The sequence below is a fragment of the Hippoglossus stenolepis genome, chromosome 2 (genome assembly GCF_022539355.2).
Source record: "Hippoglossus stenolepis isolate QCI-W04-F060 chromosome 2, HSTE1.2, whole genome shotgun sequence".
Lineage (NCBI taxonomy): Eukaryota > Metazoa > Chordata > Actinopteri > Pleuronectiformes > Pleuronectidae > Hippoglossus > Hippoglossus stenolepis.
Genome location: NC_061484.1, coordinates 19793824 through 19806761, shown reverse-complemented (window position 1 = coordinate 19806761; position 12938 = coordinate 19793824). Strand labels below are relative to the sequence as shown.

The window sequence follows — 12938 nt, the reverse complement described above, 5'->3', positions numbered from 1 at the left end:
ATCGGTAAACAGAAAACAAATATTATCGGGATAAGCTGCTGTTGACAAGGATTAAGTGAAAAAAATAATCTTATAAAAAATACCCAACTTAACCTAACATCTTTGTGGAGACAAAAATAACAAGGCGAACCTTGTTTTCGCAGGGAAAATAGCTGGAGGAGTCAGAGTACTGAATAATAATAACATATATAATTAACTTTATTTATATAACCCTTTTCTTTACAAAGTTCCAAAGTCCTTAACAGACAGAAAAAGGGGAATTTGAAAGAACCGCTATTAAAACTAGAGAAAGATAAATAATCTATAAAACAGGGTAGAATAAAGAAACTGTCCTCAAGACTGTTATTGCTGGTCACATGGACAACACCAGTGAAAGAGTCATTGAGTGCTTTACCCTTTGACAATAGCTAAAGAGAAGGACTCTCATTCAAGACAATCTCACCTCTAAACATTTAGCCTCTGCACACCGGCAACACGTGTTGGCAGCATGAAATATGTCCTTGGTAATAACTTGTATCTTGTAGCGAATACAAATAGAGTTCAAAGGATTTTGTGCACTGGAAATTCAAAGCCATATGGCAACAATATCAAAGGCAAGTATGCACTTTTTGTATTTTAATAAACCAGCTTTTATGGCTGCTCTTATGTGTGTCATTTGTTTGCACAGAGAACAATCTACAGAACAGATAACGAGACACATCAAGGCGACTGGGGTGTGTGTGTTTGTTCATGGTACATGGCCACGTACAGACTTTGATCTGGTGATGCATTTGCCAAGATTTCCACCATCAAATCCGTTTACACCAGGTTGTAAAAATAAAAGAAAGGGGGCAATAAAGCAAAAGTAACACATATCTGGAAAGTTTCAACATCAATAACAAAGCTGCTCTATTCTCCAGTCACTAAATTCTGTACGTCTGATGTGTTTTAGCTTGATTGGACAAAAAGAAAGATCACATGAAACTCTTGCATGTTTTTCTTCCTTCGTTTCAGTCGTAGTAAGCGATAAAGATAAATCAAATTAGGTTATTGCACACAAATAGACAATTGTTGCCACTTATTTTTAGTTTATATTGCAGCTGGAAAGTCAATGATTAGGATAAATGTGTTTTCCTGGTCAGTTACACTCCAGCAATTACTGCCTAAGTAGGCGAAAAACTAGGTGGCAGCAAAATAAATCTAATACTCGGGTTACAGGCATGCAAAAGAAGTATTGTCAAGTATGAATGTGAAAATTACTGACTTCCTTTTAAATCGATGTCCTTATCAAAATAAAGGCACACTATTAAAACTGAAATGCAATAACTGGCAAAGTGGCTATAAGTAGTTGGACACCTATCAAAATATGCTGTTTTAAAACTCAGAAGATGGAATAAATATGTATGAATAAATATATGATAAGCATAGGTATAAAATGTGCCACTTATGTATGGGAGACCACGCCTCTCCTCTCCCCGTACGATAAGAACAAATACTAAACTTAAAAAATAAATGGACATACTGCAGCATACTTTACATCGCACATTCAGGATCGTGCTAAAGGAACCCTTGTCATTTTATCTACACCAGGAGATTTCTTACTTTGCCACATAATCAGATTTGTAAACAATATAATGGCATATCCCAATGCACGCAACAGATAGTAGACTTTTTATTAAACTTGCTTTAACTGAGCTACACTATTAGATTTCCATTTTGACCTAAATTGATTGAATTAATATAAAATTACCTTAATGCCTGTGCCATTTGCAGCCTGAACCTTTAACTGTTTCTCTGACAACTTAGATTTGTCTATCGTTGATTTTGGTTTTATCGTCGCACTACTTGATCTTTTTATCTACACTGATTGAAAAGCACTTGGCTTGACTCCTAACTAAACATTTAAATATGCCATATAAATAAATGTCCCTTCACAGAAACTTCTCCTACGTAATGGATTTTATCACACTCATGTTTTTTAAGAATCTTGACTAGTTGTTAAAATTTAGCATATTTCTCAGTCACTGTGTCTTGAAACTTTTTTATTATCTTTTTTAAATAATGTTTTCGACTGAACGTGCTTTTATTGTGAAAGCCACAGAGCGGAGGTTCCGGCTCCTCGGTGGTGGATGTGGCGGAGGTGGAGGACGGGAAGCAGGAACCGGAGGAGGAAGAAGAAGTGTGTGTGTATAATGACTCCTCCGCCGCTGCGCTCCTGTCTCGGCTTCCTGCTGAAAGTCAGCGGCTCGTTTTCTGTCTCCAGAAACAAACTCGTCGCACAAGCAGCAGCTCTTCCTCATCTTCATCACCTGAGAAAAAGCATGCACTACCTCACGGAGGAGAGAGGAAGACCTCACTCTCTGGACTACCGGATCTATTTTAGTAAGTTAAATCACCGTGAGTACGGGAGGAGCCTCATGTGTTCACGGGTTTAACGGCGCCGTGCTCCCGTCTCCGGTCACCGGAGCCACCGGGCAGGTAACCTCGTCTGACCTTTGAACGGGAGGTTATTTAGTGCTAGCATGCGGCACAGTTACAATGCTGAGTGTTAGCATTAGAGCTAAAGCTCTGCTACTGTCAGACTGTCCACATGTTTAACTCCTTCATAAGCAGGAAGGAGAGGATTTGTTTTTCACGTGCTTGTACTTCCTGTTTTATGGTCACGTGGTCAACACACACACACACCGTTATTTCCACATTTCCTAGCCCTTTGCCTTAATTATCACTTCATAACTTATACTCTTTAACCTCATCTTAATCATCCCCAAAAGCAATTTGATGCTATGATAACTAGTCAAAATGACCTCAATGATGGTTTTGTATCAAAATGTGTCGTCAAATTCATAGAAAGACGTATACAAACACACACACACTTCGTCATTTCCTTGCCCCAACCCTAACTATCCCAAACTATTCTTAATTATAACGTAAACTCTATAACCTCGTCTTAACCCTCAAAAAGCACTTTGATCATATGACAACAATCCAAATGTCCTCACAATGATGGTTCAAGCCAAAATTTATCCTCACAACCATTGAAAGACGAACACAAACACAAACACAGTGGAAAAACGAATCATTTCCCTAAAGCATTAGTACAATTCAGTCACACACATCCAATAAAGCTAAACTTAATTGAATTGTGATGCATTGGTTAATTACTCCTCCTTTTTTATATAATCAAACCGGAAGATTTCATTGATCATTTCATTATTATTTTGCTCTGGTAATAGTGAGAACCATCAAGGCTGGATTACAAACAGCCGACTGCCCACATGCTCCAGACCCCCAGGGGGCCCTACAGCCTCAGGTTTACCCAACATCATTTGTTTATGTGAACAAATGATTGTGTGATAATGTCTGAGAAAACATTAGCAATGTGGATTATCTATACAGTTCGTCCTTTTAGGGTCACGGGCTGGAGCCAATCCTAGCTCACGTTGGAGACTCAAGTCGTGAAGTGGTGAAATATCAGTTCATCAGATTTCCTGTGTTGATACGATTTGAAACTTAATTCTGTTGCTAAGAGCATTTGAGGTTCCCGCCCTGAATGTGACTTCAGAGGGAAACCATGTGATAATGGTGAATTCTGACGAAAGAATAAGCCATTTTTCTGGGACATTAATTTCACTTACACACGGTTTTCTCGAATTTTGTTATGCCACGTGTATTTCTATTTTTACTTCATTTTCCTTAGAAACCTCTGAAGGGAAATATGTTTCACCGTTCCATGACATTCCACTTATAGCAGAGCTGGAACAGGTAAGTCTTCTGATTTTAGTTTCTGTTTGATAAATGTGATGCAGAAAATGTGACGACAGCTTTTTGATATTTATTCACACCACAACAGTCAAACTAGCATCTTATTCTTTTTTTAACAGGACAATGATGTACCAGCTAAAAAACCCAAGCGTAATGAGAAAGAGGTATTGTCAAATTAATCAACTGTATATCATTTTTTCTTTCACCACAGCATAAACTGGGATTAAATGAAAGATTTCTTCTTTACTCTCAGGTGCTCTTTAACATGGTTGTAGAGGTACCTCGATGGTCAAATGCTAAAATGGAGGTAAGTATAGATTTATATAGTATATTTATATATCCATATATATCTATATACAGGCTATAGCTAGTATCTCACTTTTGATTTATATTTTTCTATGACTGCTTCTACTTTAGTAAAGGAAATGTTTAAGTATTAACACTGCTGGTTTACAGTGACTAATATGTTAACTTTCATTCACCCCCGTTTCATTACACATTTTTAAATAGTGTATTTCTAATTGTTTTATAAATTAGCTAGCATGGCTGTAGCTTGAAGCTATTTTTTTTATTATAAGACAAGCTAATAAGTTCAATGTTGAAATTAAAGCAACACTAAGTAACTTTACTGAGCAACAGCGCCCTCTGCAGCGATTATTCTGTTGGGCTGCGTGTCCTATCGAGCAAGTGGTTTTCATGAAGAGAAAAAACAAAGCCTATCAATTGAGCTGAGCACCGACTGTGTAGTCACTGAATGGAAACACAACTGAATGGTGGATATTCCTCATGATTCACGGCTTCCTGAACCTGAAGAGCTGCCGCTGCAACTTATTCACCAAACTCTGTTTAGAATTCCACATACATACACAAGTTTCCTTGCTGAATATCGCGGATAAGTGTTGGTTCCCAGTCAGTATAGCATCAAACCAAATCTAATCTTCTGATGCTGCTTTAAGTTATGTTTCTACGACACACAAATACATTTGTGTGTCGTACAAACACACAAATACATTTACCATTGCTCATATTTGCTTCACTTTTTCAGATTGCTACAAAGGAACCACTGAATCCGATCAAACAAGATGTAAAGAAAGGCAAGCTCCGATATGTTGCCAACATATTTCCACATAAAGGTTACATCTGGAACTATGGGGCTCTCCCACAGGTGAGGAAAATGGCTCACATTTACATTAGAGCATAGTTTATAAAGAATTTAGTGTATATCTAATAACAATACAGCAATTTAAACACATTGATGAGTTTCCTTTAAATATCATTGAATTTCAAATTCATGTTTGAGCTTATAGGTGAATTAGACTGATATTTTTATTCATTCATTCATTAAATTAGTGACTTTTTAGGAAAAAAATATTTCTTTCATGTTTCTGAACTATTCCCCTGAAAAAGACATGGGAGGACCCAAACCACACAGATGCAGAAACGACATGTTGTGGTGATAATGATCCCGTTGACGTTTGTGAAATTGGGACCCAGGTAAGACTGCTGCAGTGTGTATAATGAATCATAGCATTTTTTAGGATGTTTTTTGCTTGCTTCATTACACATACCTTTTGACATTGTGTGACTGATTGACAATAGACTGACTATTTGTATTGTGTTGGCCTATTCAGGTGTGTTTTCCAGGTCAAGTGATCCAAGTGAAAGTACTTGGCATCTTAGCCATGATTGACGAGGGAGAAATGGACTGGAAGGTCATTGCTATCAATGCTCAGGACCCGGATGCCAAAAATCTAAATAGTGGGTGTGATCATATATTCAACATCCAGAAACTTCCGTACTGATCCATACTTTACCGCAAATAAATTCAGTCCAGGAAACCTAAATTGCACATATTTACACACCGTTTTATTTACTTCAGCTGCAACCGACCTTGTCCTTGTGTAGTTTTAATGAAAAAGTGTTAATTTTTTAAAGCCATTTTTAAATGTATTACTTGCTTGGGCATATGTAACCACTATTAACATCAGGAGGATATATATAGTCATAATGTTATCTTTTGTTAAGATGAAACTCTACTATGGAGTGTAAGTGGCATACAGATTTGTCTAATTTTTAACAATCAATCTGTAAATCCTGGGTTCCTCTATTCTTATCTGTTCAACATGTTACTGTCCTTTTTAAGGCATAGAGGATGTCCGCAAGAGCCGACCCGGTCATTTAGAGGCAACCGTCGACTGGTTCAGGAAATATAAGGTGCCCGATGGAAAGCCTGAGAACCAATTTGGATTCAATGGACAATTCAAAGACAAGGTACTGAGACCTTTGCACTACTGCTTAACAGTAATAAACCTTGACAGTTGATATACGAGGAGTCGTGGTTTAAATGGTTCAAACTAATTTAATTGAAATGGACTGTTCCAGAAGAAATCTCAATGGTGTCTTCTCTGATCTTTGTTCTTTTGTTAGGACTTTGCAGTTGAGATTATCAAGTCCACCCATGAGCACTGGAGGGCACTAGTGCAGAAGCAGACAAATAGTGAAGGGATTGAATGGTAAGGTGGTGGGAGGTAAAGCCTCTGCAGTGTATCTGTGGCAAACATAGAATTGACTGTGATTGTCATGAACAGAACTGACTTTTTATTTTGGACAATCCCTATTTGTTCAGCAAAAATATCTCTTGCTGTGAGAGTCCTTTGAAATGCAGTGCTGATGAGGCCAGAGATGTCGTCCAGTCGGTGAGAACTTCCAAATGGTGTAAATGATAATGAGCAAAATAATAGCTTGTAAAACTTTACAAATGTCGGGTTTGGTAATTTTCGTTTATATTTTGTGACTCCTTAGGCCCCAGGATTTGGAAGCCCACATCCTGTGTCTCCAGAGGGTAAGTTAACAATGAGTGAATCAAACTAAATTTGGTTTATTTGAGGTGTTTTATGGTTTAATGCTCATACTTTTGACATTTTGTTTTGACAGTGGATAAGTGGTATTTTGTCTGAAACCCTAAAGACAATAAGGAAACTGACCAAAGTTCCTAACATCCAATGAAGATTTATCTATATGCAGCTGGATTTATTTTTGGTAAGAACGCTTCCTCAGCTGTGTAAAGTGCCACCTGCATTTGCCATCCAATCATTAGTTATAAAAGAAAATTGAAATGAAAAAAGATTATACTAATACACTGACAGCATAAGCACGTGAAGATCTTTTGAGTAGAATTAAGAACATCAAATTGTTTTTTAAAATTAGAAGTCTATAGGTTGATCACAAAATATTCTCCTTTTGTTTTAAATTTTATTAAATTGTAAATTATTTTTTATATGTATTGCAGTACTTTTGTGGCAAATGTACAGGTCCAGCCTTGCCTTCTATTGGACTGAACATCAAGTTAACATGCTCCAAATCTGTTCTGAAGTCATAATTGTACCTGCAACCACAGCTTCTTCTTGTTTGGATAAATAATAAAAAATAAGATGTGAACGTGATAAGATCTCTTCAAGTTTTATCAATAATTACACATTTAAAAGCTTCAACATGTTAGATAGTAGTATTAACTTGGAGTAACAAATCAGATTGCTTTAAATAAATATAAATTTTATTAAAAAAACACCCACATCTCAGCAATATCAGGAATGATATAATAAACAGCTTTCAAATAAACTGCATTCAGTACATTACAATACTTACAGTATTAATACCCATCCTTAATTCCATTTTTTGTAGCATACCAAACTTCAGAAGAACTAGGAAAGCCTTAAAAAAATAAAATGACAGGCAAAAAGTTGCACTTTTTTTATACCTTTAGTGTCTAACTGCAAAAAAACCAAGTGTGTATCAACTGCTAGCTTAACCTTTGAGCTGAGCACATATAGTGCACAAGTTAAGCCCAGAAAGTTATTCAAGTAATGTTGACTCACTTAGAAACACTCTGAAGCATCTTCAAGTATGGCTATGCTTGTAACCCGCTATATCTTAGACACCTCGGCTTTCTCAACCACAACCTGCTACTGTAGCTGGGTCCTGTACAATGAAATTCAACATTTTTATGTAGATTTATTTTACAAAATTGGAACAGTTAAAAGAAAAAAACCTAGAACTTCTAATGTCGTAGCTAACAGGATACTATAACTGTAAACATTGCTGTGACAGTGACCGTAATATTTACAAAGACTTCCTGGATAATCTAACTATGATCAATCTCTTAACCTGAAAGAGTCAAAAGGATATTTTAAGATATGATGAGGATTGCTGATAGAGAAGCTGTGGGTCAAATTGACAGAAAAGAAGAACCTACATCAACATTGAAGAATTAGTTGTATTCCTGCAATACAAATTCTTGGTATGTACACTGTGACATAATTTATTTATTTTTTTAACACATTTACAATCTGTTTAAATAAAATGTTTGTAATTCTTTGTTACATATTTTTTTCCTGAAAAAGAAATGAAGTGCTTGCAGAAAATGAATACGTTAAAGAGTGGGGAAAGTTGTTACTATAACATGAGTCATTCCTTTATATGTCGCATTAATTAAATCAGGGAATAAAATCATTATACAATTGCTTAGTGGTTATAAATAAATTTAACTATACACAGGCACAAAGATGTGCAATTACGTTAATCATTGCCCTGGTCTTTCCTCAAAGCGAAAGCAAATACATTGCTTTTAACTTAGTCAATATCATACTTTCCCTTTAATCAGCTCAGTGCATATATGTTCAATTACTTTTAATAGATTACCACCATCATTCTAGCTAAAATATAAGTAAAGGATTGCAGGGAAATAATTTCATCTGTGTGGAATAGACAATAGTTCGGGATGCAATGGCAAGTCCCTGAATGAGAAGATGACAAGTTGAATACAGGCAGTGAAGATGTACACAAATTAGTTTAAAATGTCCCTGATTTTACAGTAACATCAAAGATTCAAGTTCAAATGATACTTTCTAGCAGATTGATAAAAAGTAAGAAATGAACTTTTATGCCTTTTTAAGTGGGCTTAAGCCGAGCTGTTCTCAACATTTTGAAAGTAATATACAGAGGAAGAAAGAAAAATGTTATAATCATATTGCCAAACTAATTTTGAGGTATTACAGGTTTGTACTAAACATTATTTAAAAGCCTTCTCACTGCCCCAAGAGTCTCACATTGTATGTGTCTAGTAGGTTGAATAGCACCTTATGAAAAAGTCAGTTGAAACCCAAAGAAATACAGTTTGCATTTTTCCAACACAAAATCTATCACAGCAATTCCAAAACGGGAAATTAATTTACTGTACAAATCTCAAATGTTTATCTTACAGTTAGATTACAATAATTAAAGACCCCACAGCAAGCCAGCTGCCCTCTGAAACTGACACTGAGCCTACCCTGTTTCATGTTCCTCAGTGTATAAAAAGCATATTTACTAAGCACCAAAGACAAAACTACACGTAATATTCACAATCCAGGTTTGTTCAATGAACCTACAGTAAGGAACATTAAAAACAGTCGCTAACAACATAGTAAACCTGGTAAATATTAAAATAACGCAATTGCAAAGTTTTCTCAAAATGTTAAAAATGCACCATTTAGTATGGCTCAATTTACAGTAAAAATGACATAGGAAAGGGAAAGAAGCACCAACACAATGATCGTTGTGAACTCAACTTATTTCATGGATTGCTCATACAATCCTCTTATAAATTTGTCAATCAAAATGCCATGATGCTAGGGAATTAATTACTGTTATAAGAGCAATACGACCAGATTTTATGATTTAAAAATATTACCATATTACCAAAACATTTAACTTTTATTATTAAAAAGTGGTCCAAGGAACACCGACTTGACGAAAAGCATTATGATGCTGATGATTTTACAGCGGGATAATATTTTCAGTGTCAGCTGAGATTGAGTGTCAATCGTAGAGTGTGTTATGGTATTGTGTGAAGGCATTTGATTTAAAAGAAATGGTATTAAGCACACTTTAGCACCATGAAGGTTGTAATTTACAAAGTCAGTGTATCATGCCAAGTTCGCCATCTCCAAATTTTTGTAAGAAAAATAAAGCCACCATTAAAGAAAGAGAACTTTGTTTCTGTAAAAATAGGTCCTTATGTATCCGTCTAAAAGCACCAGAGAATATGACACTATCTTTCAAAAGTTGTCAAACAAAAATAAATACATCCTTACTAGGGTCAACTCGTAAAGCTTGATTGTTAAAGAGGTGAAAGACCTGATGTGAAAGGTGATTTCATCTGATCACGGGTTCCTTTTTCTATACAATGCTGTTGTTAACCTTATGGATAGGAAGGAGTGTTTAAATGAGGCCAGTGGTGCTTAAAGTCTTTGTTTATCATTTATGAAGCCCCTTCACTTTTCTTCATCGTGAGTGTTCTCTACACAAACTTACTGTAAGGTCCTGTGACCTTGGTGAAGGCGTATGGAGATGTACTGACATAGGTGTTTGTTGTGCATGACAAGGACCCCTCCATTAGTGCCTGGATAAAACGCTTGTAAGGAGGCGGAACACTGGGATCTGTTGACTCCAGATGCTCCCGCTTCACCCCCTTTTTGCTGCCCTTGCTAGGTGTCCCCTCGCCACCGTTCCTCTCTGCATCTTCCTCCTTCTCTCGAGCCTTTTCTGCCATCTTGGCTTCCCACAGTGCCAAACCATGCTTGGCCTCATTCATATTTTTGTGCTGGTAGAATACCAAGGAGATGCGTGTTGGGTGGTTGCGGTCTGGATTTTTAAGGGGTGTTGTTGCATGGAGCTCCCGTTTCGCACACTCAATCAGGACTGAGCCATGGCTAGGGGCCACTGCCACACCACCAATATCAGGGTCCAAGAAGTTGTGCTCATTGTCTGACCACATCTCTGGTTTTTTTGGTGTTGTGGGTGCCTGTGGTGTTCCAGGCTCTTGCTTAATACCAGAGCCCATGAGGCTTCCATTAGGCAGACCTACCCCTGGCTGTGTCTCGCGGTTTAAACACCCACCACCTAACTGAGAAGAAATCTGTGGGCTAGGCATGCTCATCTCTGTCTTGATTTGCATATGGAAAGGATCTTGGCCTGGTGGTAAGATTTGAGGGCTCCGAGACAGGTATGGATTTTGGTATCCTCCAAACTGATTGCCTTTGCTTACAGCAGCTGTATAGTCTAGACCTCCATGGGCTGATGGTGCTCTGGACAGGGGGTCCATAAACTGGGGTTCTGAGGCTCCATTAGGACCATAAGGGCCATATGGTCTCATGGGGTGAACTGGCCTCATGCTGCATGCATTGTAACCATTGACCTGTAAACCTGGCTCATTGTACCTTGGGGGATAAGTGACGTCATAACGTTGATGTGCACCATACTGCTGCTCTGAATAAAGCACTGGCCGCTGTTGTCGGTACATGTCTAGGTGCTTTTGGTTTGAAGTATAGTATGGATGGTAATTGTCAAGGGGCATTCCTCCATTACATTGATAACCTGGGTATGGACGATTTGATCCATTAATGTAAGAGTTTGGTACATGGAGTGGGGAAGGATAAGGGCTGGCTGGTGTTGGCGGCTGGTGGGGATACAAGCTGCCTGGCTTGGAAGTGCTTGGAAAAGACCCAGGATGGTTAGGGAACCTGGGGTAGTTGGCTGCATTTGGGGAGCCAGGATAAGGGGGTAGAATACTCTGGTGCTGTTGTTGTAGTTGCTGAGGATGGATCCCAAGGTGGTGTGTTGGCTGCCCTGGATGATAGGTTGCTCCCATAGCACCTGGAATATGTCCTAAAAAAGATGTTTTTTTAATGAAGGCCTGAGAAGTAGCAAAAAAAATTACACAAACCGCCGATTCAATCATCAGGCATGAATTTTATAGATTAATTGCTCTTAGAGTTTTTTACTATTTATTTAGCATATTGGCAATGTATCCCTACAAAGAGATGCATTTTTATATCGACACAAGAGGATTTAAGAAATGGTAATAAATGTTAAACAGTAAGTAAATAAACAATACCTGTTACAGTACCTGCCATAGGAGTGCTGTGAGTGATATTCTCGTAAGTGCCTGCTTTTGACTTAGCCAGGAGGGCCTTCTCTGCCTTATCATTAGAGCTGTCCAACATGGCATTTTTGTTGGCAGCTGCCTTTTTAGCGTCCAGCTTCTTTTGCCGGCAAGACTTGGCGGGCTCTGCAAGCATGCGCACCTGGCGGCGAAATGCACTCAGGACTTGGATAGCGCCTGACTTGATTTTCTCTTGTTGACCTTCCTCACTGCCAAATTCATCAGTCTTGGAAGCCTTATAAAGAGGCAGAACGTGGAGCTGCTCATCCTCTGGAATCTTTCCAATCTCACGGTTATCCTCGCTTGTTAATGTACACACCTGTAAAATGGGGATGAGTTAAACACTGACTTAGGAATGTTACAGACATTAAGTACTTTTGTCATTCAAATAATGGGAAATTAAAGTATAGCGTGATGTGCATTTTAAGTCTCAGTATCTATTCCATTCTCAAACTAGAAACTTGGAAAAATATACATTGCCCAGGTTCGGCTTACCACAGTACTGCCACCCTGCATGTTATGGAGGTCTCTGTGAGCGTGGGCACAGAAGTCCAGGCAAGCAGTGACCCCAGAGAATGGTCGGCCCTCCTTGTGGCCCAGACGGCAATCTGGTGCCCTTTGTTCATGTTCTACCTGTGTCCAGGAAAAACAGGAGGTAAATTTTAAAACCGTATTAGTTTACGAGGGTCACTAAAAAATATAGATGGGATGTTTCACAAAACTTCTTTATCATGCATTTATTTGTAGAAATACCCAGTCACATTGTTAGGATCTGATTGTTGTCGGCATGCAAGTTACATTTCTTTGTATGTATGCATTTGTATTAAAACCCTACATTTGATGAATTATATGAGATATATTATATCATTATTTTAATATATTATTTGATGACTGATACTTTTGAGGAGCAGGGTATTCTTTTTCAAGTTTTGTTGATTTTAATAAATCATTAGAATGTAGATTGGGATTAGTAAGCAGCATGTGTAATGTTCACATATACTCACCTGGTTTCCATAAGCTTCAGGTGCCAAGTTTTTATACAAGGGACCCAGTAAGGTTGCCAAATTTTGCAAGTTGTGATCAAGTCTCTCTTCCTGAAAGACAAAAAATGGCAGTCGTAAGTTACTGGAATGGAAGTTTTCTGGAAGCTGGTGAAAGGAGAACTCAGACAGCAGCTGATGTCTTATGCAGAAGGTTTTAATGTAGACTTGATGCA

The 12938-nt window shown here is 37.8% G+C and overlaps 2 protein-coding genes across 5 annotated transcripts in view; one reads left to right on the top strand and one right to left on the bottom strand.

Moving 5' to 3' along the window:
- The first annotated feature begins 2098 nt into the window (after positions 1 to 2098).
- On the top strand, positions 2099 to 7184 carry ppa2 (inorganic pyrophosphatase 2). The gene is made up of 12 exons (XM_035176441.2): positions 2099 to 2361; positions 3677 to 3741; positions 3861 to 3905; positions 3995 to 4048; positions 4787 to 4906; positions 5149 to 5235; positions 5373 to 5499; positions 5885 to 6012; positions 6169 to 6254; positions 6368 to 6437; positions 6544 to 6583; positions 6676 to 7184. The coding sequence occupies exons 1-12, from the start codon at positions 2109 to 2111 to the stop codon at positions 6696 to 6698; spliced, it is 1098 nt and encodes a 365-aa protein (XP_035032332.1). The 5' UTR covers positions 2099 to 2108; the 3' UTR covers positions 6699 to 7184.
- An 88-nt stretch (positions 7185 to 7272) lies between these two features.
- Positions 7273 to 12938, bottom strand: part of tet2 (tet methylcytosine dioxygenase 2) — a 28610-nt gene continuing 22944 nt past the window's right edge. The window contains exons 7-10 of one of the 4 annotated variants that reach the window (XM_035176397.2): positions 12727 to 12816; positions 12218 to 12355; positions 11675 to 12041; positions 7273 to 11445 (exon numbers count right to left, since the gene is read on the bottom strand). In XM_035176397.2, coding sequence (XP_035032288.1) covers positions 10079 to 11445; positions 11675 to 12041; positions 12218 to 12355; positions 12727 to 12816 — 1962 coding nt within the window. In that variant the 3' untranslated portion in view covers positions 7273 to 10078. Of the gene's footprint in view, positions 11474 to 11674; positions 12042 to 12217; positions 12356 to 12726; positions 12817 to 12938 lie in introns of all 4 variants that reach the window. The other 3 variants (XM_035176407.2, XM_035176417.2, XM_035176426.2) reach the window with 3 other exon arrangements.

Excerpts from the sequence above, each read along its gene's own strand:
- ppa2 (XM_035176441.2), top strand. The coding sequence starts at position 2,109 with ATGTGGCGGAGGTGGAGGACGGGAAGCAGGAACCGGAGGAGGAAGAAG. Across the intron at positions 4,907-5,148 it reads ACTATGGGGCTCTCCCACAG|ACATGGGAGGACCCAAACCA; the intron begins GTGAGGAAAATG and ends CCCCTGAAAAAG. Across the intron at positions 5,500-5,884 it reads GGATGCCAAAAATCTAAATA|GCATAGAGGATGTCCGCAAG; the intron begins GTGGGTGTGATC and ends GTCCTTTTTAAG.